Genomic DNA, 26868 nt, shown 5'->3' with positions numbered 1-26868 from the left:
TATACTACTTAGGATTTTTCCTTAATTGTGGTAAAATTTATCATTTTAACCATTTTAAGTGTATAATTCAGTGGTATTAATTACATTTATAATGTAGTACAACCATCACCACTGTTTCCAAAACTTTGTCATCATCCCAAACAAAAATTCTACCCACTAAATAATAATTCCTTATTCCCCCTTCCCCCAGCCCCTGCTAACCTGTAATCTACTTTCTGTCTCTATGACTTTGATTACTCTAGGAACCTCATATAAGCAGAATCATAAAATATTTATCCTTTGTGTCTGACTTATTTCACTTAGCATGTCTTGCAAGATTCATCCATGTTGTATTGGGCATCAGAACTTCATTCCTTATTATGGTTGAATAATATTCCATCCTATGGATAGAACACCTTTTGTATATCCATTTATTCATCAGTGGACACTTAGGTTGTTCCTACCTTTTAGCTATTGTGAATAATGCTGCTATTTGTAAGTCCCTGCTTTCAGTTCCTTTGGGTATATACCCAGAAGTGGAATTTCTGAATTCTATGTATTGTATGTTTAGCTTTTTGAGGAACCGCCATACTACTCAGTTTAACATTCCCACCAGCTATGTACAAATATGCCAGTTTCTCTGGATCTTCACCGATGCTTGTTATTTTCCTTTTTTTTAAATTTAGAGTCGTCCTAGTGGTATGAAGTAGTATCTTATTGTGGTTTTGATTTGCATTTCCCTAATGACTAGTGATGTTGAGCATCTTTTCATGTTCATATTGACCATTTGTATGTCTTCTTTGGAGAAATGTCTGTTTCTTTGCCCATTTTTAAAATAGGGTTGTTGTGTTTTTTTATTGAGTAACAAAATAAGTAGTGTTAGGTGCCAGTTTAAATGTTCAAGTGCTCTTTTAAAAGTCTCTGTCAGGACAGCAAAGGCAGGGCTGCTTACTTCGAGTCCTTCCTATGCCTTCAGCTGTCTTTTACGGTTTTCTTATGAGATTGTGATTTTTATACTGAAATTACATGGGAAATTCTTAATCCTGAATTCCTGAGTTAAACTGGCTTCTGGGTTCTACTTTCTTTGAAGCTTTTAAATTCTATGTGGAGACTCCCCCTGTCTCACCCAAAAATTCAGGAAAAGCTCTAATCCTGCGGATTACTAGCCAGGGAGGTGTGTGCCCAGCCTTCCCCACCCCGCCAGCCCCTCACAGAGCGCCACATCCCTGCATTACCCCTCAGGCCTCCAAACACCTGTTGCAATTCTGTGTTAGATTCTGGAAACTCCCAAGGAAATGTGCCAAATGTTATCACACCTCAGCATCAAGCATAGTCCAGGGTCTTACTTCAGTTTTGAGTTAGGATGTGTTATTTTTATCCTCCTTAACTGACTGAAGACATGTTTAGGTAGGGAAAAGAAAAATGAGTCAGAGTTAATAATAAAAAAGCCCACAGAGGTAGGTTGCCGTGGCTCACGTCTATAATCCTAGCACTCTGGGAGGCCGAGGTGGGAGGATCACTTGAGCTCAGGAGTTTGAGACCAGGCTCAGCAAGAGTGAGATCCCGTCTCTACTAAAAATAGAAAGAAATTAGCTGGGCAACTAACAATAGAAAAAATTACCCAGGTGTGGTGGCGTGCGCCTGTAGTCCCATCTACTCAGGAGGCTGAGGCAGGAGCCTGTTAGGAATTTTTTTTTTTTAACTGTATTTTCTCTAGTGGGTACACAGCCTTATTCTTCTGTCTGTAGCTGAGGTCTCTCCAAACTAAAGGGCAAGAGCTCTTACTGGAGAAAGTAATATGTAAAAAAATTCCATCTGTCCCCCCAACCTTTTTCTATTCAAAAATAAAAGGGAAAGAAAGATATATGGAAGGAGACGGAAAGTATGCAAAGTTTTGTATTATGATTTTTCTTTGTTCATATTTCTCACACTCCTGTAGTGGCTGAGGAACTCGCCACATGCAGACCGAGGCTTCTGCCACCAAGCCACTGCCTGTGGCATGTCTGTCCCGCTGTCCACTGTCTGTCCAAGCCTGAGCCCTAACACTGTTCCAGCGAGAGCTCAGCGAATGGGCTTCACCCAGTTCCCCTTTCCATCCAGAAGTAATGTGAAAGAGGATAAAGTTTGTGAATGTTTTTAATTCCCACGAACATAGTAAATAATAAAGCAAATATAAATTTGCAAGAGTGAGAGCTCTTAATTGCAGTTGTCTGAAAGAAACAAGAGATAGTATGCCAGCCTCGCTTGGGTCCTTCCTCGTAAGTGTAGCTGCAGCGTGCAGCTGTGCAGACCCCATGTGTTCAGTCCCTGTTCTTTCCACCTAGCATCTCTTCATGCCTTGTTTCCTGCTGTGCAGATAATATAATGTCCTATCCTGGCTTTAGAAAGCAGATTTGGTTTTCTGTATGTTAAAAACATTTAGACCTTCATCTTAGTAAATTTCTTCCTTTGAAATTCATATTTTATGAAAACACAAAGGCCATTTTGTCTTCCTTCAGCGTCGAAAGCATGTCGATGATAAGATGAAAGTGTAGACTCTGTGAAGGTGTGCACCTGCTTGGTAGCGTTGAGGACATTGGTGTAAACATGGGTCTCTCAGGCCCACGCCGAAGGGACTCCTAAAGTCATGGTATGTCTGTCTAGGCTCAGGAATTCATTGAAGTCCGGTCTTCTTAAGAGACTAGGAAATAAAGGATATTTTTTTGTCCCTATTCGTAATTTGTAATTAATATTTTTCATTTGTAAATTTGTGTACACAGACTCAAAAGCTTTCTGAGCATTTTAAATACATTCACTACTGTCATGAGTAGAGGCTCCTCAGATAACTTAGAGAAGTGAAATTGTGTCTGTTTTCATTCCCCTGCCTTCAGGCTAATTGAGTTTTACTGCACGGCCTGGTGGCAACTCTCCTTTCTCTCTAATGTGCCAGGACAGAAGAGGGGGCCCCCAGGACTTGAGGCTGGGCTGCTGGCATGCCCACCCGGGCTGCTTGCCCTCTCCAGGGAGCCAGCAGGCCCTGGAGTTTCTTAAGGAAACCTAGGTCCTTGGAATGCACCCAGCAGCAAAGAGCCATTGTTGCCTGGGATTAGCATTCCCTGAGCAGACACCCTCCTCTGCAAAACACTGTCCTGCTCTAAAGCAGCTGAAATAGCTGGGTACTGATCACAAATTATTCCAGTGGTGTGAAAAGTAAATTCAGTTTGTGAATCTGATTCCAGAGGTAACACCTTTTCCAAAGAAATGGAATAGCCAAATCCACTGTGTTTTATAGCCCCTTGTATTTCTCCTAATAAAATTCCATTTGGCAAGGAATGGTATATTTATGAAGTGATTTGCACCTGCTGTATCCTTAACAGTGGTGCCAATACAGTAGTATACTAGGAATGCAATAAATGTCTGTTACATAATTTTGAGCTAGAAGTAGGAGGAAAATCATTAAACGATGCATTTTAGAAATAATACCTTTTAAAGACAGTTGTGTTGTAGATTTTTTACAAGACTTCAAAACTAGGAGCACTTTCTTTTTTTATAAATTTTGGAATTTTATAAATTATAATATCGTAAAAGATTGTCCAGGAGCCCAAATGTCAAAGCAGCAAAACAAAATTGTTGTAAGTCAATGTTTTTTAAATGCCCATCTTGTTTTTTAACAACTGTAATGATTAAAAGGCCAGCTTGCTAAGCAGTGAATTGGTGTGACTAGTGAGTGAAGACAACCAGCCAGTACCAAAGAACTGACATTTGCAGCAATTGCACGGCAGTCTTGGTCCCAGCATGGCAGCTAGGTGGTGGCTCCGCTGTACTGCCGTGACTGTGCCAGACAACTGCTTTAGGGTAATAGGCTGCACTTGTACAGTGGTGTGTGCCAGTGTGTGTGCTGTATATGTACTTACATATAAATGCCTACTATGTATTTTTCTGCTTCTTTAAAACTAAGATAACTAAACTCTAGAAATAGTATTAATCTGCACTGAGTCAAATTCAATATTTTGTGCTGATATGATCTACAGATTGCTTATTTTTTAGTCTTTTTTTTTTAAAGCAATTGACTCTTACTGAAATGGTATCTAATCAGAAAGAGTGGGTCACATAAATTAAAATTGCGATTCTAAAGTATATAGAATTAAGCTGGCCGCAGTGGCACATACCTGTAGTCCCAGCTACTTGAGAGGCTGAGACAGGAGGAAAGCATATATTATAAAATTATACCTATTTCTCTAATTACAAAGAACCATGTACCGATTCCTGAGTTCACTGGTCACTGTCTCTTACCTTGTCACTTCATGGGCATCATTCCATGTGTCTTTTCTCTTATAGGTGGTGATGGCACTTCTCAAATACTGGCCAAAGACTCACAGTCCAAAAGAAGTAATGTTTTTAAATGAATTGGAAGAGATTTTAGATGTAATTGAGCCATCAGAATTTGTGAAGATCATGGAGCCTCTTTTCCGGCAGTTAGCCAAGTGTGTCTCCAGCCCACACTTCCAGGTACGTGGGGCCTGGGGAGGGAGAGTTACACCATTTCAGGATCTTCATTTAGGGAGTCTGATGGTGGAAACCTCTAGCTCTGAAATTCTCTCCCTTCATAAGCTCTTCATTTCTGGCATTGTATAAACTCGTTTCCCCTTACCCTTTAAAAGAGATTTATAGTTCTGATTTTTGTCACTACCAAAGTCCAGAATGAGAAGGCTGCATTAGCCAGGGTTGCCTTCCGCTTTCTTCTCCTAAGTTCCTGCTTAACCCTTAAGCCTGCCTCAGCTCACCAGCTCTCTGCGGCTGCCTTCCCCAGCGGCCTCGTCAGCCTGTCTGCCTCCATCTGCCACCCATCCTTTTGCATTGTTGAGTGACATTTATTGTGTACTCATCTTGAACAAGGTAAAAATGAGCAAGGCCTCTTGGTGTCTGGGGAGTGGGTGATACAGTGGAAGACGGAGGCTGTGTGGCAGGGATTGGGGGGTGGATTTGGGGAACACATCAGAGTTACCTCCCCCGACCCTGGGTGATCAGAAAAAGGCCACAAAAGTAAGGGGTCTTCCAAAGTGACCCTTTCAGGATGCTTATGAAGGGGTCATTGAAGGGGTCATTGAAACCAAAACCAATAAAATTCTGACAAGCAAGCACAGCAAGTGACAAAAAAGTAAGAAGTCTGTCTGGAGCGTGGGCAGCAGTTGTGAAGTGAGACGGGCTGAGTTGGGGTCAGAGAAGGGAATCTCTTCCATGGCAGATAATAGAGTTCTTCTTATTTTAGAAATTTCTGTAAGTTCTCACATGCGGAATTAGAAAAGGAAAACAGTGGTTGTCAAGACTTACAGTGTGAGCAGTTTGCAGAGAGGAGTATGGTCTCCTAGAAGCTATAGTGTCCGCACCGCAGGGCACAGGCCAGAGCACCTGGCACTGGAGCGCCAGGAAGAGACTGAGGGTCGTTGGAAGCTTCCTGAAAACTGAACCCCTTCCCCAAGTGCGGAAATAGCTATTGACATAGGTAATGTTATACTTCTGAGAGAAGACAGGGATGAACAAAATCATCATGTGTCATTTCGAATAAAAGCATGTGACGGGAACACAAGGAAGAGAATTCCAGGTGGGGCAGACAGAGTGTGAGAGGCTGTGCAGCTATAAAGAGCCAGGGGATGGGGCCGCCATTCCACATGTGTGTGGAGGCCTTGCCTCCCATGGGCCACCCCAGCCAAGCACAGAGTGTAAAGGGGACACCAAGGCAAGCCGTGGCGCCTGAGGGCGAGTTTGGCACCGAGACTCCCTATGGCCATCAGCTGGAGGCTCCCCTCCCTGGCCTCCTGGCTCTGGCACCTTTATCCCCACGCAGGCTGAGCCCATCTTGGCTTCTGCTTCAGATCAGCACAGAGTCCTTTCCTGAATCTTTTCCAGACACATAGACGTGAGGCCAGTTCATTCTTAACTTTTAGATTTTTTTTATCAAAAAAAAGTTGCTGATGTTAGAAACTGAAAAAAAAATTCAAAACTTAAACCATCAACCATCTGAAGCTTCCTCTGTTTTCTAATTAAAGCTTAAAATATTACCCACAAGTATGTTTGTAGATAGATAGATAGATAGATGCCTTTTGAAATACAGGGAATGGAACTCTTAAATAAGAATTAGTCTACAAGCCACCAGTGTGATCATGATCATTTTTTTTTAATTCACGCTTGTGTTCTTGTGTATGTACATCCCTCCCACTTCAGCTAATTCACTCCTGTTCTGCAAAGTTGATCCCAGCTCACTGCCTCTGAGAAACCTTCCCTGATTCTTGAGCTTGGCACAGTTTCACCCGCCATTCTCTCTGCATCCCACCCGCACACACGGCGCCACAATCTCCAAATCTCTAGGCTGTAAGCTTCTGGCAGCAGAAATGTCAGCCCCCTCTGCTCGGAGCGTCTGAGTGCTGCTGTCAGATCTGTGCAAATGTAGGTGTGATGATGGCGTGTGGTTATGTAGGAGAAGCTCCTCTTCCCAGGTCAGTGTGTGCTGTGACCGGGACAGGCCAGGTGCCCTGGCACTGCCGCAAACCCTAGGATGGTTCTGTAGAACGTGCGTGTATTTGCTTGTTGATTATGGAGACAGCAAGTAGGTGTGAACTATTGTTGGATCTGGGTGGAGGGAGGTGGACACTCATCATACTAAACTTTCAGCTTTGTGTATGTGTGAAAGTTTTAATAGTAAAAATGGGGGAACCCTCCAATGCCTTCCCATGAGTCAAGGCCAGCAGGCCTGGGCTCCATGATAAGCCTCAGTGACCTCGGTTCCTCCTATACCCACCTCACTCATTCACCACCCTGCTGTCTTTGCCATGGGTCCTCAACCACCATGCCGGCATCTCAGGACCTCCCTCTGATCCCTGCTCAGATGTCAACTCCTCTACGTTGAAGCCACACCTCCCCAGGCACACCACCGCTGTCCATCCCCCTTCCCTGCTGCCTTTCACTGCATGACTTTTCATTTCTAGTAAATTAAAGAATCATCCAGCATCTGTCCTCTTCCCTGCTAGCACAGAAGCTTCTTGAAGGCAAGGATTTCTGTCTTGGTTTCACTGCTGAGTGAATGCTCGGTGCTGAAGCACGTCACACACCTGGAGACCTGAGAAACATGGGGCAGGGAGGGAGGGAGTGGGGGTGCTGGAGAGATGGGATGAACTCCTTTGATTGGGTCCTCAGGGTCTAGCCCAGTGTCTAACACAAATGTTTATTGAATAAATGGAGAAATAAGTAACAGTGTTCTTGATTTCTTGATATATAAGAAATTATCTGCTTCTTTGTTGACAGCTCTTCAAGGTTACAATCTAGAGTATTTTGAATTTATGGAAATAATTGTAACTTTCTGATCCAGTATGATTAGTTACTCTTTGTAGGTTTAACAGTAAGGACACCTGCCTAATGTTTCCAAGCACAGTCACCAGCATTGGTTGTGCACTTCTGTCTTTTAGGTGGCAGAGCGGGCACTGTATTACTGGAATAACGAGTACATCATGAGTTTGATCAGTGACAATGCAGCCAAGATTCTGCCCATCATGTTCCCATCCTTGTACCGCAACTCGAAGACCCATTGGAACAAGTAAGAACGAACTGGCTCTCGTCTTCTCTAGTCACTTTTAAATGTTGCATATTTTGCTGATGGTTCAATTAGAATAAAAGTCTAAATTTTAAATATCAGTTACAGAACAAAAATACTGATTTCTCTGTGGACTTATAAATCACCTAGCAGTGTGGATTGTATTTGTAGCCTTTTATTTTACTTCTTACCCTCATTTCACACCATATAGAGGCACGTCTGTCTGCAGCCACCTCGCTGCTGGTTTCGGTAGCGGCATTCTTGAGGCCCCTTCCTAAGCTCCCTCCGGAGCTGCGAAGCTCATGGGGGTCAGCCCCAACAGGAGCACAGTGGCCACCCCGTTCCCAGGGTTGTCCCTTGAGCCCTGCTGACACACACCCTGGGTGAGTCCGTCTGTGAGACCCAAGGACCACCCCCGTGTCACTACCCAAGTACAAAAAGGAAGAGCGGTGACCTAAACACAGCCCAAGGGGTTACAAACACTTACTTCTACTTCTCTCCTTTGTATTTTTACTTAAGGAAGATGAATAGATCAATTTACTAAGTAACACTCTTTTGAAACATGAAAAGGAAATTGCCAATGCAGTGTGGGTGCCATATTATTTTTTAATACTGAATTTAATACTCTTGTTATTTAAATAAATATGAGTATCAGTTTTTCTTTCTCCATCTTCTTTCATTTTTTTCCTTTGTGTATTACAATCGTAACTCAGAATTTAAAGCAGGGAGAGCAGAGCTACTACGATATCTCGTCCTGCTCCCTTATTTTATAGACCTGGGAAAAGGAAAGTGAGACTTGGAGGGAATAAGGAGCCCGACTGACCTGCAGTCCCTGAGCTGGCGAGCGGTTCTCAGGTTCCAGCACGGTCTCCTGACTCACAGTGTCTGTCGCAGCACCCCTCTTGCTGCGGGCCAGCCCTCTGTGCACCCGTCCCTGCCTGCTCAAGGCTGCGGGAGGTGCTGCCTCCTCAGAATCAAGCCCCAAGGCAGCAGGCAGACAGGCATTAGCCCACCTGGAGCCCCGGAGCACTGAGCCAGGCCATAAGTACACAGAGTCCTCTGGGCGTTGGCCGTCCAAGAGGTGACTAGAGAATGGCAGACAGACCACAGTCAGCCTTACCTTGGTTCATCTGGACCTACGCAAGTTAGCTCTCTAGGTCTTTCTCGGCCAGTTTTCTCATCTGAAAAATAGAGAAAATAAATTGCTTTGGTTTGCAGCAACCTTCACCTGGTTGTGAAGATTAAGATAGAGTTAATATATATAAAGTACCTGGCACACGCTTGAAGCAAACATTGGGTACATGTTTGCCGTCACTCTGGGACTGCAGGACTAGCAGTGGTGCTGCTCTCCGTGGCAGCGGCAGCGGCTGGGACCATCACAGCGACAGTACAGTGGTCGCAGCTGTTAGCGCAGTAGCGCCACTTTTTTTTTGTTTATTGAACAGGACAGGTGATAACAAAGGCCCCTGGAGTTTCGCTGTATGTCTCATGCATCATTTAGTGTGACGTGAAAGCCAGTGCAGTTAGTAACTGACTTTCATTTCCTGCCCATTGCAAAGAAAGTATTCTTTTAAGTGTTTTCTAAATACAATTTAGGTTTTATTATAAAATGGATTAAGAAGTGGTTATGATTTGAGAGTTAAGCTTTTTGTTTTTTGTTTTTAACTCTGTTGTATTGTTGCTCACAATTCTGTGGGTTGACCAAGCTCTGCTGGGCAGAGTTTTTCTGCTTATGTCCCTTGGGGGCTCTTATGTGTTGCAATCAGATGACATCTGGGACCAGAGTCATCTAGAGGCTCAGCTGGGACAGTTCGGCCTTTCTCCCTCTCCATGTATGCCAGAGCCTCACAGCTAAGTTCTGATTAAGCTGTTTCATGCTAATTTTATTTTCTACCTTTCAAAGCTCTACTTTGGCATTATTAAAATTAATTTTTCTGTCCTCAGTGAATTAAGATTCAGAGGAAACTGACATTTATAGGAAATAGTTATCCCATTATTGTCCTTTTTATAATCTTGTCTTAATTATATTTGTTCAAGTTTCAACATTTTTTATTCAGCCTCCAAGCGAGGTGGCTCTTGGCTACTGTCAGCCAGGCTGTAGACCAGGCAGCCTGCTGTGCTCGCCGGAGAGCCATCGAGAGGGAAGAGCCTCCAGATCTGGGCGCTGCCTCTAAGGAAAGAAAGTGAATGCATCACAACCAACAGGCTTCTCATTTTGGAGGCTCAGGGAGCTTGTGGAATGTGGGGCTGCGGCAGAGGTGGGGGAGGGGGACCCCGAGTTTCACTGTGAAGTTTTCTTTATAGGACGATACATGGCTTGATATACAATGCTCTGAAACTCTTCATGGAGATGAACCAAAAACTATTTGATGACTGCACTCAACAGTTTAAGGCAGAGAAACTGAAGTAAGTTGTTCCTTTCACAAGTTATTGTTTCCAAGAGGGTTTTCTTCCTTAATCCTAAATAAATCTCTTCCATTGTTTTGTCCTAAAAAGTGGATTTTTCACTTTAAAGCAAAACCAGTCCTCTTATACTTAGAAAGCACATTAAAACTATTATAATAACTTATACAGAACACATGTTTAAAGTTAGCTATTCTCTCCCTTATGTTACTAGTTTAACCCTCTTTGCAAAAAATGCATGTGAAGTCAAGAATTTAACCTTCTGAATTTCTTCTTTTCTCAGGGGACACTTACAGGCTATAATATGTAGTAATTTTTCTTGTTTATAAGGCAGGAATTTGAATTATGACAGAGCAAGAGTCTTCATTTCAGTGTAGCTTTATTCTAATTTAAGGATCTCCATGAATGTGGGCATTCTCTGGAATCTAGTCTGTCCTTTGCAAAATCAGGATCCTGCTCTCATGCCTTTGAGGACTTTAGAGCCCACATCTGTCCATGGATGGTCTAGGTGACAAGGTGCTCTGTCCCTAGACTGTGTAAGTAATAATATGATTAGTTATCAAAAGTCACTTTGAAGAGTTGGGTGTGGACTGTCGGCAGATTTTATTCTTTGCTTATCACTTAAAACTGGCTTAGATAGGCCAGGCCCAGTGGCTCACGCCTGTAATCCTAGTACTCCGGGAGGATCGCTTGAGCTCAGGAGGTTAAGACCAGCCTGAGCAAGAGCAAGACCCCGTCTCTACTAAAAATAGAAAACTTAGCCAAGCATCATGGCATGCACCTATAGTCCGAGCTCCTCAGGAGGCTGAGGCAGGAGGATCGCTTGAGCTCAGGAGTTTGAGGTTGCAATGAGCTGTGATGACGCCACGGCACTCTACCCAGGGAGGCAGTGAGACTCTGTCTCAAAAAAAAAAAAAGCTGACTAAGATACATAAGTTTTGAATGAATGTAATTCAAAATACAGTGTGTATAATGTATATACACACACATAAAACTGTCATTTATTCATTTTTTTAGACAATATGTGTTCACCTCTACGCCAGTCCCTATTTTAGGTTCTGGCATTACATCAATGAATAAAACATACAAAAATGTAGCGAAGGGCCACAGCGAGATGGGCCAGCTGTTGGATCTGCGAGCTGCAGGTTCTCATCGGTGTTCAGATTTGAAACATGTGAGCACCAGGGCTTTTCTGATGGTGGATCCTCCTCCCATAGAATACCATAGCGTTCTAAAAGGGACCTTAGAGATCATGTAGTACATTTTCTAGGTCCAAATGTACTTTTTGAATCCAAAAATCAGATCCAAGTTAAGTGATTTACTGAAGGTCGTGTAACTCTTAACAGTAGAATCAGCAGCCCGGGTCTCCTGCTTGTAAGGCTACTCCTTTTTAATGTTGTCAGAATTGGAGTACTGGCTCTTTTTACCTTGGTTCCTTTATGCTGTGGCATAGCCTCGTTTTTCAGGGGATATATAAGCCCTTTTTTTTTTTTTTTTTTTTTTTTTTGACAGACTCTCGCTCTGTTGCCCAGGCTAGGGTGCCGTGGCATCAGCCTAGCTCACAGCAACCTCAAACTCCTGGGCTCAAGCAATCCTTCTGCTTCAGCCTCCCAAGTAACTGGGACTACAGGCATGTACCCCCATGCCCAGCTAATTTTTTCTATATATTTTTAGTTGTCCAGCTAATTTCTTTCTATTTTTAGTAGAGATGGGGTCTCGCTCTTGCTCAGGCTGGTCTCGAACTCCTGAGCTCAACGATCCACATGGCTCGGCCTCCCAGAGTGCTAGGATTACAGGCGTGAGCCACCACACCCGGCCAATGTATAAGCTTTTCATCAAAATTATATAGGTCTTGGCCAAGTGCAGTGGCTCATGCCTGTAATCCCAGCACTTTGGGAGGCTGAGTTGGGAGGATGGCTTGAGGCCAGGAGTTTGAGACCAGCCTGGGCAACATAGTGAGACCCCTGGTTCTACCTAAAAAAAAAAAAATTTCTTTTTTTTTTTTTTTTTTTTTTTTAAGTTATATAGGTCCTGTAAAGAAGCAGCTAACCAGGGGAAGAAGGATGGAAACATAAGATTTACTTGAATAAGATTTTTTTTTAAGAATTTAAATTCTTAGATATGTTAAATTTTTAGCCTTTTTATTAGTTTTTTTTAATCTTTACTTTTAAATCATGCTTGGTTTTTAATTTCATTTTTCATGTTATGTACATTGCGATCAACACTATGAAGTATGTGGAATGAGACCAGAAGGTAACAAAGGAAACACAGGTGTTTGTGTTGCTGGACACATCTGTGCTTTTTCAAAACCTTTAACATTTTCTTGAATATGAGTCCTCTCTCTAATACAAATGACATTTTACTATTTTTCAGAGAGAAGCTAAAAATGAAAGAACGAGAAGAAGCATGGGTTAAAATAGAAAATCTAGCCAAAGCCAATCCCCAGGTACTAAAAAAGAGAGTAACGTGAAAATGTCCAGGGTGTTACTTGAATGGTTTTCTAAAATAGGAATTTGTCTTCATCATGGGAGGGGAGAAATCAGTTTCACTAACATTGTATATGAAAATGTCTGCAATAAAAAATACTTTTAACTTTGTAACCCTCCTCTTGTACAAGTACTTATTTTGCCCCATGATGTAATTTTACCACAGAATTGACTTTTTTCCTCTGCTTTTTAAATAAGATATGAATCTTAGTAATATACTATGGCAAAAAAAAAAATGTAACCTCTATTTTGGACCAAGACTATGCTTTCTCTCTCAAATGTCGTAGATGCTGTAGCTCAAACGCTATTTCCCTTTCTTTTTAATATCAAATTAATTCCAAAAGAAAGGAAATTTGATTTGAAATAGATTAAGTATGTAGTTGATGTCCTTTTTCCTAATATTAGGTTTTATAGGCTCAGCCTTTTATTGTTAAGAATTAATTCTGCCATATTAGTGACTGACTAGTCCTTCTCCCCGCCCTCGCCAGCAGGTGCCAGTGTGCTCCAGCCAGTGGGCACAAGTGGTCATACCTTCTGGAGCTGCCGGCAGTCATGGCAGCCAAGTCTACCATGGTCTGGGAGGGTTTCATAGTTGTGGTCTTTTGGTTTTATGTACACTGATCTAAATGATTAGAGCATTATGCTTACAAATGTTTCTTTTTGTTCTGTGTGCCTCTCTGGTTATAACAGTATCTCATAATGAAAATCATTTGTCTGAATCTTTGCCACACTAAGAATTCTCAGGCTTTCCTCAAATCCCCAGAAAAGAAATTATTTTACTAAACAATGTACTTCTTTTAGTGAGAGGTATGCATAAATAATTATGTAAGTGATATGTAGGTTTTTTAATTTCTCTGACAATTAATAAAAAGTGATACATGAATATAAAGTTTAAAGTATATATTTCACCTATATAACAACATATTGGTCTGTATTCCCTTTGATAAAACTATAATCAAGAAACTTGAACTATAGGACAGTTGAATGACATTCTTATTCGTATGTCCTTGATTCTGTCTAAAACAAGTAAGCAACATTTTTCTAATAATATTTATTCATATTCTTACATAGAAATGCTGTTCTAAGATTATTATCTGAAATTGTGTAATAATTGAGGTAGATAGCTATATGTATTATACTTTAATGAATAGGATTTATGTTAAAAGTGAGGTTAATGCACTGATATTTGTTTTAAAACATAGTAGAAGCTTGAATCTGGGGCAGGTTTAGATGGTTCAGCCCTGCCTAACATTGCCCCTGGGTGTCTTGCTTTGTTCTGAAGGGCCACATGCAGAGGGAGTGTGACAGGTGTCCCTTATGACATTGTCAAGGGCCCAGCACTATCGACATCAACAGCCTTGGAAAACACATTTTTTATATATATGTATGTGTATATGTATCTCAGAAGGTCTGAGTTATTTACTTAGAATATAGACACGACCTATTAAAAATGCATATAACTTTTAAATTACAATTGAAGAAGAGCTGGTTGTTTGTATTGACAGACATGGCCTGGTTTCACTACTGTATTGTAAACAATGTTCCTTCTGGAATATATATTGTTCTCTTTTCCCTTTTTCTGAACTTTTCCTGAGTTTTCTCAAGTAACTTTTAAAATTGTTTTTAGTTGCTTTCTTTAAAATTATCTATGATGATACCATAAATGTAGTGGGTTTGCATTAGAGCTTTGGTGACCTCCCGCGATCCTGCCATCTTAGTGCTGTCCTGAGCCCTCATCTCTGTGTTGAAACTATCTGTGATTCAGTCCCCATGGTCCTGTCCACACGCTCCAGTTCCATGGTGCAGTGTCTCTCAAATGGAAAATACTTCATGGGTCAGTACTCAGAGCGGAAACTACGGCCTCAGTACTTGCTTTTCATTCTCTCGAGAGAAAATCTTTTCTAAATTCTGATCACTGCTTGCCATTACAATAGAAAGTAAACCATTTTCTGGATAATACACTTTGCTGCTTATTTCTATAATGAAAATAGTTGGGTTTTTGAAGCTTGGTTTTCCATCTCAAATCTGCCTTTTTGAGAATCAACTTACTGGGTGGGCATGGTGGCACACGCCTATGATCCCAGCTGCTCAAGAGGCTGACATGAGAGGATCGCATGAACCAAGGAATTTGAGAGCAGCCTGGGCGATTATGGCAAGACCCTGTCTCAAAAAATAGGAAAGAGAAAGACAGAGAGAGAATGGATTTACTGGCTTTGTTTTTTTAAGTGATTCACAGTAGTTCGCTGATGTCTACCAAAAGTCTTCCTGATGCTGCCCTTGTTGTTTACAAAGCAAGTATTTCATCTAGTCACAGACAAGGATGCCTGTCCGAGTGGGGCAGTTGGGGATTTGGGAAAGCTTTGGTGCCGTCAGGATTTTGTCTTGTCTGTTTCAGCAGTTGTGGCAGCTTCATTGGGTTTTTTTAATGTCACATGGTTTATTTTTTTTAATCATGAACTACTGAAGATTTCTAATGTACACGTGTTTCTCCTGATGCACCAAAAGAGGCCATACACCGTTTTACTGCTGGACCCCCGGCTTTCCTGGGGTCATGTGAGATGAAGTCACTGCTCATGTGAACCTTAAGTGTCACCGTGCCTGGGTGCTTCTTTCCTTTGCAGTGACCAGAGCGATGCCACAGGAGCCTGGGCTCTGCGCTGCATGTCTGCCCTTGCTTTGAGAGATGAGCTTAGATGAGGGAATGTGTATGCTTTTACCCTGTTACAAACTGCAGCCTCAGTGAAGGTTTTTATTCCTAGTAAGAATCCTTTCCTGCCGGTACCTACTGCGGGACATTCATTTCCTCCTGCTTAAGGGGACTGTCCTTTGCCCTGAGTCCCAGGGAGCCGCGCTCTAAGTACAGGCTGTTGGTAGGTTCTGTGAAAAGCACTGTGGTTTGGTTTGTTGTTTGGGTTTTTTGGTTTTTGGTTTGTTTGTTTGTTTTTTGGTTTTTTTTTTTTTTTTGAGCAGTCAAAAGCTGAGATACTGGTTTAAAACAATCCCCTGCACCATCTCATGAGTGTTGCAGTCATTTATGTTTCTGTATCTTCCCACCTGACTGGGAACCCCCTCGAGGGCGAGGCACTGTGTGTGTGTGTGTCCTGAATTGTGGACATTTCCAGAGGTACAGAGATAAGAACAAGACACAGCCCCCGGCCTCGAGGAGCTCAGGACCCACGAGGGAGCCAGCGCCTGGGGACAGAGAGCTCAGTTCAGGTCGTGCAGTAGCAACACACACCCAAGTGCTACACTAGAGGTGCAGCGAACAGCTTATTAGTTCATGTCTTTAAAAAGAAACGGTGTGGGAATGGGATGGCCACGGCGGAGGGGTGCCCAGGGCACCGGAGGATTGCTGGGCCTCTTGCAGTCTGACTCGGCAGACATAACAGTGTGAATTTGGGGAAGGGGCCTGAGGCCGAGGTAGAGAAGAGTGAGGAGGCTGCCAGCCTGGGCCTGGGCTGGCGACGGGGCCGGTCTGGGTGTGGTCTGCGTGAAAGATGAAGCTGGAGAGAGTGGGACAAGTTTGGCCTTTATCCCCAAAAATGTGAGCCAATATTAAAAAGCCAGAAAGGGCAAAATGACCTGGTCAGACTTGCATTTTCAAAAGCACTTCTGGCAGCAGCATGGCTGGTGTGCTGGGAAGGGCTGGTGGGGCGGGGGCTCTGTAGAAACGTGTGGGGTGGCTCTGGACAGAGCTGCCAGAGGGAAGGAACCAAGTGGAGGGTGTGGCTCTGGCTGCATGAGAGGCAGGAAGGAGGCAGGTGGGCCTGGAGCTGAGAGGGCTGGGCAGGGAGGTGGGGAAGCCACGCGTGCACAAGGAGGGGTCACGGGCAAGGGGCAAGAGCCCCCACAGGAAGTGTGTGAAAGGGCCAGAGATCTCAGAGGAAAGAGGAACCCAGGTCCCCTGGACGGAGAAGAAAGACCAAAGAAGGCCGGTGCCACAGAGACAGAGGGAGGTTTCAGGGATGGAGAGGTGAGAGCCGAAGCCAACCATGTGGCCCCCAGCTGAGGATCCTGGGCCGGAGGAGGGGGTGGGGAGAGGCCGCAGGGCAAGGGGCTCCGAACCCAGCTGCCCCCTTAGGTGCTCTGAGACCTTGGGCAAATTACCCAACCTCCTTGTGCTTCGGTTCCCCCTTCAGCCACATGGGAGTGGCAGTGGACAGGTGTCTGTCTGCTGCAGGGAGAATGAGGCACTTAGTGTGGTCCCCAGTTCACAGCAGACACAGATGCTTCCCATTGTCCCTCCCCGCCCCCAGAGCACACACCGGACACTTACGATCAGGCTATCTTGTTTAGCCGCCACAGCAGCCCTCTGAGGTGATCTTACCCTGCTACACTCAAACAAAAAGTCAGCAGGGCCAAGGGACTGGTGAGCCCTCTGCAGTGCAAACAAGAGCCTGCCTGGCCTAGGCCACAAGGAGGGTGGAAGAGTCACAGGGCCACCCTGCAGGGAACTGGACAGGAGTGTGGGGACCACGTGGGTATGCCGGGGGAGCCGGCAGCGCCAGCCCGGGCAGGCAGAGGAGAGATGGGTGCTGTCACACTAACCCAGGCTGTGTTCATTTGGTAGAGAACAAAGACTTTGGGGATAGGGTGAAAGGATTCAAGCAAGTTAGGAAAATGCTGAGTAAATGGGATAAAAGGAGTTGGGGCAGCTGCCTCAATGAGGAAGAGGATGGTGGAGTATGGGAAAAGACCCGGGAGGTTAGCAGGTTGTGCGAAGAATGGGAGGTTACAGGTGAAGGTTTCAGCAGTGAAACCGTTCCCAGTGACCAAACCATGGCCTGCCCCCTGGCATTCGGTTGCCCATGTGGAGTCAGAGCATCAGAGACTACCAGGCCTGGCGTGAGCTGACTGTGCGTCAGGCACTAGGGGACCCAGGAGGGCCTGGCAGCAACCTCTGGGGCCAGCGGAAGGCCAGAGTGCAACCTGGATTGCAGGAGACTCAGCTCTCTGGTTGCAGAAGATGGCAGGGCCAACATGGCTGTAGTCGTAGGCGAGTGTTTCCCGTCAAGTGGGCTTCATGCTGGAGGGGGTTCTGGGGGAGGGCTGCAGGGGAGACGTGTCCTCTGGCCAGGATGAGCCCCCTCGGAGTTCAGAACCTGAGCGCCTAACAGAGAGTGATTGCACACTTTGCATTGCAGTACACAGTGTATAGTCAAGCGAGCACCATGAGCCTTCCGGTTGCAATGGAGACAGATGGGCCTTTATTTGAAGATGTGCAGATGCTGAGAAAGACAGTGAACGACGAGGCTCGTCAGGTAAAAGTGCACAGAGCTCAGCTGGGATGCGCCCCTTATAGATTTCACTTACAGTTCTAGCAGGAGATGTGATAACGCCTCAGTGCCTTCTGTTTAAGCTAAAATTAAAAATTAAATTTTGATAATCTTATAGGAAACATGTTGTCCATAGCTCTTAGTGATCAAATTACTAGGAATAATTTTAAGGATTAAGTATGTGCCTGGGATTTGTTTCGTCATTTACTTTAACAGTAATAATCCCAATTCTTAACTATTCTTTAAATGTCAGCTTGAGCAAAATCAAAAGCTTCGCAGCAACATCTTACCACTAGCTTTTCCCTTTGCATCCCTCTGACTTCTGCTCTGGCCCAGAGATGTCCCTTTTAGCTTTTCACAGCAGGTACTAATGACCCCCCTCCCCAGGACACCAGATAGAGCCCTTGTCCTTGTCTTCACTGTCATGGTCGTCGCCCTCTTCCTCCCCACCCCACCCCCTACTGTCTTTCTGTGCCTCTGTTGCAGGGCCAGGCTCTGTCTGAATACCTCTAGTGCTCTAGTGGGTTTGTTTCCATTGTTGTGGAAATAAATATTTAGTCACCACTGATTTAAAGAGAGCCTCCTGTTCCTCTTTTTACTAAACTGGGAATATATACTCCCTATTTCAAATAACATGTAAACAGACGTAGTCCCAAGTGGGTGTGGGGACATTGGCCTGTCTCACTTAGAAACTGTAGTCCCCTTTGACCAGTGGAGGAATTCCTGAAAACATCCCGCTCCAAAGTTCTGAAGTGTAGGAAATGAGAGAGGCTGAAGTTACTCCCATTACTTCACACTGTGTGCTGTATGCAGATGGTTTATGATTCTAGTGCCATTTGGGGCTCAGTGACACAGGGAGGGGTTTTTTGTAAATCTGTTTGTGTTTGATTCAAGTAAATCGTGTCCCCACCTGATCAGACAGGATGAGACATCACAAGAGCACAGGCAGCCACAAGCCACACTTGGCTACAGAGCACTTGAAGGGGACACATCTGAGGTGGGCTGTGCTGTCAGTGTAGGATGCCCATGAGCATACCAGGACTAGTGTGAAGAGAAGAACGTAAAAACATCTCATTCGTTTGATTTCAACAATATTGATTATATGTTGAAATAATCACATTTTGGAAATGGAGGTTGAGTCGCCCTTAAGCAAAATGCTTGGGACCAGCAGTGTTTTGGAATTCAAGTTTTTACAGATTTTAGAATATTTGCATATATATACTTACCAGTCTGAGAATCTCTGATCCAAAAACTTGAAATCCAAAATGTTCCAGTGAACATTTCCTTTGAGCATCATGTCAGCACTCAAAAACTTTGGGATTTTGGAGCATGTTGGATTTTAAATTTTTGGATTAGTGATACTTATGCTGTACTGAGCTAAAATATATTGTTAAAATGAATGTCCCCCATTTGTTTTAACTTTTTTGATGTGACCACCAGAAGATTTGGAATTACATCGTGGCTGGCATTGTGCTTTGATTGGATGGTGCTGGTCAAGGTTGCTTCCTCATGGTGCTGTGCAAGGAAAGGGCTCTGGTGCCAGCACCTGTGGTGGCCTTTGTTTTTGAGACAGAGTCTTGCTCTGTTGCCCGGGCTAGAGTGCTATGGCATCAGCCTAGCTCACAGCAACCTCAAACTCCTGGGCTCAAGCAATCCTACTGCCTCAGCCTCCCAAGCACCTGGGACTGCAGGCGTGCGCCACCACACCCACCTCATTTTTCTATTTTTAGTGGAGACAAGGGTCTCATTTTTGCTCAGGCTGGTCTCAAACTCCTGAGCTCAAGCAATCCTCCCACCTCAGCCTCCCAGAGTGCTGGGATTACGAGCATGAGCCACCTTGCCCAGCCATGGTTGGCCATATTTATCTGCCTCTTCCTGCCCACCTGCTTCCTCAACTTAGGTGAAGATGAAAAATGTGAATGAATACATCTTTTAGCTCATCGGAGCTTGAAAATACAAAAAATACAGTAGAAAAGCTCAATGAACACTTGGTGAACATCAATAACCAATTTTCTGTCTAATTCCATACTTTCCTCACAATATTCTTAGCAATGAGATTTCATCAAAAATATGAAAATCCATATATTTTTCTCTATCTGTAGGGGTGTTAATGTTCCTCCTAGATATTTTTTTAACTTAGGAATTTAAGGTTACCATTTTGATTTTATGGCTTCAAATTTGCTAAAGACATGTGAGCTGGCCCCAGTACTGCAAGCAGACGGAAATCAAAATCAGTGTCTCTCCTGTGAGGAAGCCTGCCTTGGAATTTGTTAGGACACATTCATTTTTAAGACATGAGGCCAGGCTGGGCATAGTGGCTCACGCCTGTAATCCCAGCACTTTGGGAGGCCAGTGTGGCAAGATTGCATGAGGCCAGGAGTTCGAGACCAACATAGGCAACACAATGAGACCCCTATTTCTACAAAAAATTAAGAAATTAGCCGGGCATGATGGTGCATGGTTATAGTGCCAGGTACTCAGGAGGCTGAGGCAGGCAGATCACTTGAGCTCAGGAGTTCCAGGCCCCAGTGAGCTGTGATCACACCACTGTACTCCAGACTGGGCAACAAGGAGAAACCCTATCTCAAAAAAAAATTAAAATTTTAAAAACAAATTTTTTAAAAAAGGCATTGAACCACACAAAATTGAAAAGGAAGTTGATGGTTTCCAAGCTAATTCTTACACATTAAATATTTTAGGGTTGGGGAATTTTTCTTTTTTAATACATCCTTTGACTAGGTCAAAATTAAAGCTAGGAAAAGAATAAACCGTGCCCAAAATGTAATGAACCCGAAGGTTATGGACATATTTACAGTTTAGGTCATACTTTGTAGATCGAGAACTTGATCAAGAACACAAACCAAAGTAGCATTCTCCTTTTGAGTAAAGCTGCCTTTGAAAGTCAGTGCCAGTGTTTGTATGATACCCAGTGTCACGGAACCCCCCCAACTGGCTGACCTGTCCACTTCCCCTAGAAAGGGGCAAGTCCCCCCCCATCACCTGTATAATGATGGGAGGAGTTAGTCCTGTAGCCATCTGCTCATTTAGTTCTAAATGTAATTGTAGACAGGATAGTTCTTAGAGAACTTCTAGAGCATGTTTGCTTCCTTGTTTGTCTTCACAATTCTTGAAATTAGGTTCTGTGACTGAATTTCCTGGGTAGTTGACTTACAGTCATTCCCGCACCTTACCTTTAGATTTCTATGGCTCATGTTCCGGGGGGGGGCGGAGGACAATGCCATTTAGGGTGTCAGTTCTTCCCAAATTAGCAGAATCTCTTTTTTCCTCAAGAAATTGACAAGCTGATTCTAAAATTCATATGGAAAGTCTGAGGACCTAGAATAGCCAAAACAACTCTGAAAGAGAGCAAAGTTGGAAGACTTAACAGCACTACCCAATTTTAAGAGTTATAGATTTCTGTGCATCAATCGAATGTCATTGAATCAGTTGAATTCAGTTGATTCTCAACCTATCTAAATGAAGTGTAGTCTCTGAGGTGTAACATTTGAAAGGATAGACTCTACTTAATTTAAAAATGTTTGGAATTGTTTTCCTCAAATTCCCAGAAACACTGTGGTTAAAGCAAAAAGAAGGTACCAAGATACAGGAAAAATGTGCACAATTTGGTGACCAAATTGACATAGTTATAGCTAAAAAATAAGCTTTTGGTTTTTATGTTTAGTGATTTGAATAGTTTCAGTGCCCCTTTAATTTCATTTTCAGCTAACTTTATTTTTCCAAAATAGTTCTACATTTCTTTAAAATGATTTCAGTGTTGGGTCAAGGTAGGTGTGAGAGGTAGACGGTGGCAGGAGAAGAGGAGGGAGGAGACCCTGATCTGATGAATGTAGCGGGCTGGAATTTTGTGGAGAAATTAAACTGTGTATTTACCTGTCAGAACCATTATGTGGGTTTCCTTTGAGAAACTGGTATAACCCTATACAGAACATGGGAAGAAAACTAGTAAATTTCACATGAGTGACATTTATGTCAGAGACATTTAAAATGTTTACAATTCTCATTTTTAACAGTTGGTCGGGAGAAAAGCAGTGTCAACCGTGCAAGTAAGGAAGGTGTAGAGAGACGGAAGGTGGGCAGTGCAGGTATTGCTTATTCACCGTGTAGCACATATGGAAGGCTCTCTTCTCTAGGAAAAGAATCGACAAGTGAACGTGTGTACATGAAGTATTTTCCTTTTTTCCATGTCATTCCAGCTTGTGATGGTCAAGACAAAGTTAAAGAAATTTGGTCCCTTAAGAAATGTTGGTTATTTCTGTCCCAAATTAAGTAGTAAAGTTTGAATTTATTTCTTTATCAGAGGAAAACTTGCACAGTCACATATGCCCAGTCCCCAGTGTTCTTTTAGCATTTATGTTTATGTTTAGCCGCCCAGCCTGCCAGTGAGCTGCAGAACACAGGCCCCGGCCCCCAGCTTGCATCTATGCAGAGACGCCCCTAGCGGTGCTCGTCCACCTGCCCGTGTGCCCACCCCCGCCAGCATGTGCGCCCGCACCCCCCTCCTCCAGGCATCGCTCACCTAGGGCTCCGGCAGCATGACATCTCACTCTTTCTTTCCTGCCTCCTGGTTTTCTCATTTTCTCCCCTTGTGGTTTGTAAAATTATCCTCTGCTTTACACTCTGGTTTAAAACACCTAAGCAGAGAGGCCCAGATATGCCCACCAGTTTCCTGTCCTTTCAGAAGTCCTTGGGTCACATGTGTGTTCTCAATTTGCATTCATTGGTTCCAGCTCCAACATTTTGCTATTGCTTTTTTCTGTTAAAATGTTTCTTCTCTTTAGAGTGGGTATTTCAGCAATAGTTACATATATTTCAAGTATATAAAAATCTTGGTCTACTTTGTTTTGTTTTACAGATCAACATAAAATGGGCATAAAATTCAGGGCAGAATTTCCCCTCTGAATTTCTCGTGGGTTGAAAGCAGACATGCTTTCTGTGCTAACGCACCCTTACAAGTACTGTGACTGGTGACCGTCCCTAGGGAACTGTGACCTTTACTGTCTCCGAATGTGGGTGGCTCTCCTAAAACCATCTGACACTGGTTTCCAGGAGAAAAAAATCAAAAAGTCCTGCATTTACCATGAGTGAATGTTAATATTCAAATAACATTTCTAGAAATAATCCTAAAATGTCACACAAAATTCTTTTTAAACCTTGACATTATTGATGTTTTCATAGATATATTTACCAAGAACACTGCTAAGAAATACTTAGCTCTGTAAAACTTTTCATTTGTGACTTCTGCAGGTCCTTGAATTTTTCATCAAAGCAAAGGAGAATGTATTTTACATACTGTACTGAAATCAGGCATCTGGAAACTATGAGAAGTTGTTACACTTATGTTCTTTTTGTTGTCAAATGATTGACTTAAGACAAATTTTCTCTGGTAGATGTACCACAAAAGTAACTATCTTTTAACACTGGCTTTTTGATGGAGACACTAAACCGAAAGGAAGACCTGATTCTGGTTAAGGAAATTTTATTCAAAAAGTTTCTAACTAATTGGCAATCTTCTGGTATATACAGTCTTCTGGATGATTTAAATAGTGTGTTTTCTCTGAAAATACTGGTGTTAATGCAATGGGTCTAGTTTAAAACTGAATTATTTTACTACTGTTCATGGAAGTGGATGCTTTCAGTATGTCACCTCCCCATACCATGTGTCCCTTTTATTGCAGATATGATTGTCTAAATTGTCCTGCAGAAATGGTGCTCACTTAATTTTTTTTTTAAGTGAAACCAAATTTTCCAAAACTTTAGGAAGACGATGGATTGGAGAAAGAAGTATCTTTTTTTTTAATTTGATACAAGTTTTAGATCTCTTACTGGTTTTAAATCCAGTCTAAGTGTTTTTCGTCCATTCTTTTTATTTACCTCCAAAGGAAATGTCTACTTTCTGAAATGTTTCTGTAATAGATAAGGCCATAAAATGGCTTTGGTAACATTTTATGAAATAGGGTATTTATGAGATTTATTAGCAGTGAATTCTGCAAAATAGAGGTACTGAGTACTCTGTACAAACACTACACAGTTTAGAAGACCAAAGTGCCGATATTATACACACAGTCCTTCACACTAATTGATGGTCTTTAATAGACAAGATATTTTTCATGAATTACCATGATAGGAAACCTGTGCTTTCCTGGTGGCCAGTGAAGTATTAGCATGTGGATGATGCACGTGTGCCTCGTAGTTATGCTTTGACTGCTCATGTAGAAGTGAGCTCGCTTTTCAATCACTCAGTTTGTAGCCAACTCCATTGCCTTTTTAATTCCAGGCACAGAAAGATCTGAAGAAGGACCGTCCTCTTGCACGCCGCAAGTCCGAGCTGCCTCAGGATCCCCACACCAAGAAAGCCTTGGAAGCTCACTGCAGGGCCGACGAGCTGGTCTCCCCGGACGGACGCTAACCTCCGGAGCGCCGCCAGCTGGCCGCCACTTCCTCTCTGGATTCTGTAGAAAACACACACTTTTTGTGCCATACCAGTCAGTTACACTCAAAGTCAAAGCTTTCTTCGACCCCGTTGTAGGCAATAACGTACGTCCGCCTCAGCTCGAGATTAGGAGTTCAAACAATGGTGACTTCTCAGACCCCGCTGGCAGAGCCGTGGGTTGATGACAGTGTCTTCACAGTGTCGTCATCACCCAGCGTAGTCCTAAATAAGACTGTTGCACAAAAATCAGAGCTATAGGAAAGCACCCTGCTCCTCATCCTCATGTCCTACCCAAATGGAATTTGTGGTCCTTTAAAATAGGTGGTTCTATGATAATATCAATGTTTTTCAAATCAAAGGAACACTTTAAAAAATATTACCTATTTTTTAAGACTTTACAACCTTTGAAATTGTTTCCACGTGATTGTTACGCCAGCAGGTTTTGTTTGTTTATTTTCTTAATCTCACTGAAAAGGCTCTTTCCTTTCATGTTCTAACACACGTACTGGGAAAAGTGACATGACAATCCTCGGCCACTGGTATCTTCTAAGGTGTTTCTTTACGTTGATTAATGACATGGGTACCATGTCTCCTTCTCTTACGTGTACCTAAAGCCATATTTTCCAAGATTGTGGTACAACACCGGGTTTCCAGGAGTAAGCTCATAGAACAAACTTATTTTAAAAGAGCTTTCTCCGTCTACCTTAACTGAAATTGGAATTTAAAAATTATGTGTTCATATTTTTATTTGGGGATTTTTTTCATCTATTTATACATTGTTACCCTGCAATAAGACTTTTGAATTAATGAAATTATAGTCTCTAAGAATTCCACACTCTGTAGAAAGTTAGAATGAGATCATTTGGAGCTAAGACAGTTCTTGGCCTAATGCAGACTGCAGCTGCCTTTGGCATAAAGTAACAAAAATGACATTGTACGTGCCGGGGACTGCCACTGCGTTCACTTATTGCTGTCATGTGGTTCTAAGAGCTTAGAGGAAGCACCAGTGAGGGTGACATGAAGTGAACCTCTTTCTGTTGAAAAGAGCACACGTTATCAGCACCTCATAAGGAAAATACAGTGTCTGAGTTTTCATCGGTCTTCAAATGCTGCTATATATTCACAGACTTCCTTGCATGTACTGAGCTTTTGTTTTAGATGGAATAGCACGAGGAGAAAAATCTTTAAACTTAGTGCTTTGTCTATTCTTTATTTCTCTCAGGGTGGCCAGTATTTTGACTTATTTATCCTGCTTGAAAGTTACTTGAGATGTGTACTGCTTATTCTAAACCAGTGATTCTAGTTTCTTTTGTCTCTGGCATAAGATTATATAACTTAATGTTAAGCGTCTTGATGCATAAAGACAAAATGTGGCTTCTTTTAGGATCTGTTTTTTAATCAAGGTCTCGGGTATCCATTAAAAGATTGTGAAACGCAGACATTGTTCCTTGTGCAGCTGTGGTGCCTGTTGCCCAGCGGTGTCATTTAAGTCCTTGGACAATGTTTATTTCCTTGTGTCTTGGAGGAAAATCTGGGGGGGAGGGGTTTCTTGTGTTAAGAACAAGGCTAGTCCTCAGTCACAGGTCGCCCCAGCAGGAGTGGACGAGTCCACTTTGTGAGAAGAACACTTCCTGAGAAACTTGACAAGTATCTATCCATTTTACCATTATGAAATCTATAATTTAAAAAAAGTTTAGATGCCTTCTCCTCTTGAGGGAAAAAGGGTGCTTTTTATTGTATAAAGCAGCGTCTTATGTATTTTGATATATACCATTGTTTGAACTTCCGTCTTTAGCTGATAGATTCTCAGATATCCTTGGTTTGGGATGTTCAGTATGTTTGAGAGGGAGGTTTCTGGGAAGCCTCTCTTTTTGCCCTCGGGAAGAAGCAAAATATCAATGTTTGGGTGATTGTGTAAAGCTCAATGTATAAGAACATCTTTTTGTCTAGGTTTTATTTCTGCTCTTTATTGAAGACAAACACTCACCAAAAAGGAAAAAAAAAGTTTTGAGAGAAACAGATTTTCTTTGGCAAGAGTATTACTTAATATTTTGGCCTATTAAAGTTTCCCTAGTTAGTACTCGGATTCCCTGTGCTAATTGTTCGACTTATGTATTATATAGATACATTGTTTATTCTGTACCGAATTGATTTCAAAAGTACTACATTGAAAATAAACTGGTGACTGTTTTTCTTCATAAAGTTCTGCGTTTGGCATCTTTACTCTTTCCAAAATGTATCTGTACATCAGAAATGTCATGATTCCGAGTGTCTTTTTAGTGTGGCTTTAGTATGGCTTCCTTTTAATATTGTACATACATTGTATCTTTGTTTTATGGTAATAAGTAATAAAAATGTAGACTTCATATTTTGTACAAAATGTCCTATGTACAGAATAAAAAAGTTCATAGAAACAGCAAAAATAGGTAAGTGGCACAATTATTTTTCTTTAGAAAATATCTGTAACTTTATGCTGTAGTGAAATGTTAAGTACCTACATATTTTTTAACATTTTGTAATTCAAAACTTTTTGTTTTGACATTGTTTATGAAGAGAAACTTCATACACTTGCCATTTAATATGCTCTTTTATCTAATTTAAAAAAAAAATCTCTACAAAATGGTGTATTATATGGACTAAATAAAGAACGTGTGGATTTTATTGCTCATCATGAAACTAAATTTAGCCATGGAGTTGGGCGAGCTGGTT

The 26868-nt window shown here is 42.5% G+C and overlaps 1 protein-coding gene across 6 annotated transcripts in view; it reads left to right on the top strand.

Moving 5' to 3' along the window:
• PPP2R5C (protein phosphatase 2 regulatory subunit B'gamma) overlaps positions 1-26582 on the top strand; it is a 139306-nt gene extending 112724 nt beyond the window's left edge. For 3 of the 6 annotated variants that reach the window (XM_045529020.1, XM_045529232.1, XM_045529391.1), the window contains 6 exons: positions 4297-4467; positions 7419-7546; positions 9848-9949; positions 12320-12392; positions 17577-17693; positions 24004-26582. In XM_045529020.1, coding sequence (XP_045384976.1) covers positions 4297-4467; positions 7419-7546; positions 9848-9949; positions 12320-12392; positions 17577-17693; positions 24004-24135 — 723 coding nt within the window. In that variant the 3' untranslated portion in view covers positions 24136-26582. Of the gene's footprint in view, positions 1-4296; positions 4468-7418; positions 7547-9847; positions 9950-12319; positions 12393-17576; positions 17694-21739; positions 21812-24003 lie in introns of all 6 variants that reach the window. The other 3 variants (XM_045529173.1, XM_045529305.1, XM_045529094.1) reach the window with 2 other exon arrangements.
• The last annotated feature ends 286 nt before the right edge of the window (positions 26583-26868 follow it).

Source organism: Lemur catta, chromosome 1 (genome assembly GCF_020740605.2).
Source record: "Lemur catta isolate mLemCat1 chromosome 1, mLemCat1.pri, whole genome shotgun sequence".
Classification (NCBI taxonomy): domain Eukaryota; kingdom Metazoa; phylum Chordata; class Mammalia; order Primates; family Lemuridae; genus Lemur; species Lemur catta.
This window is presented reverse-complemented; position numbering and strand designations above follow the sequence as displayed.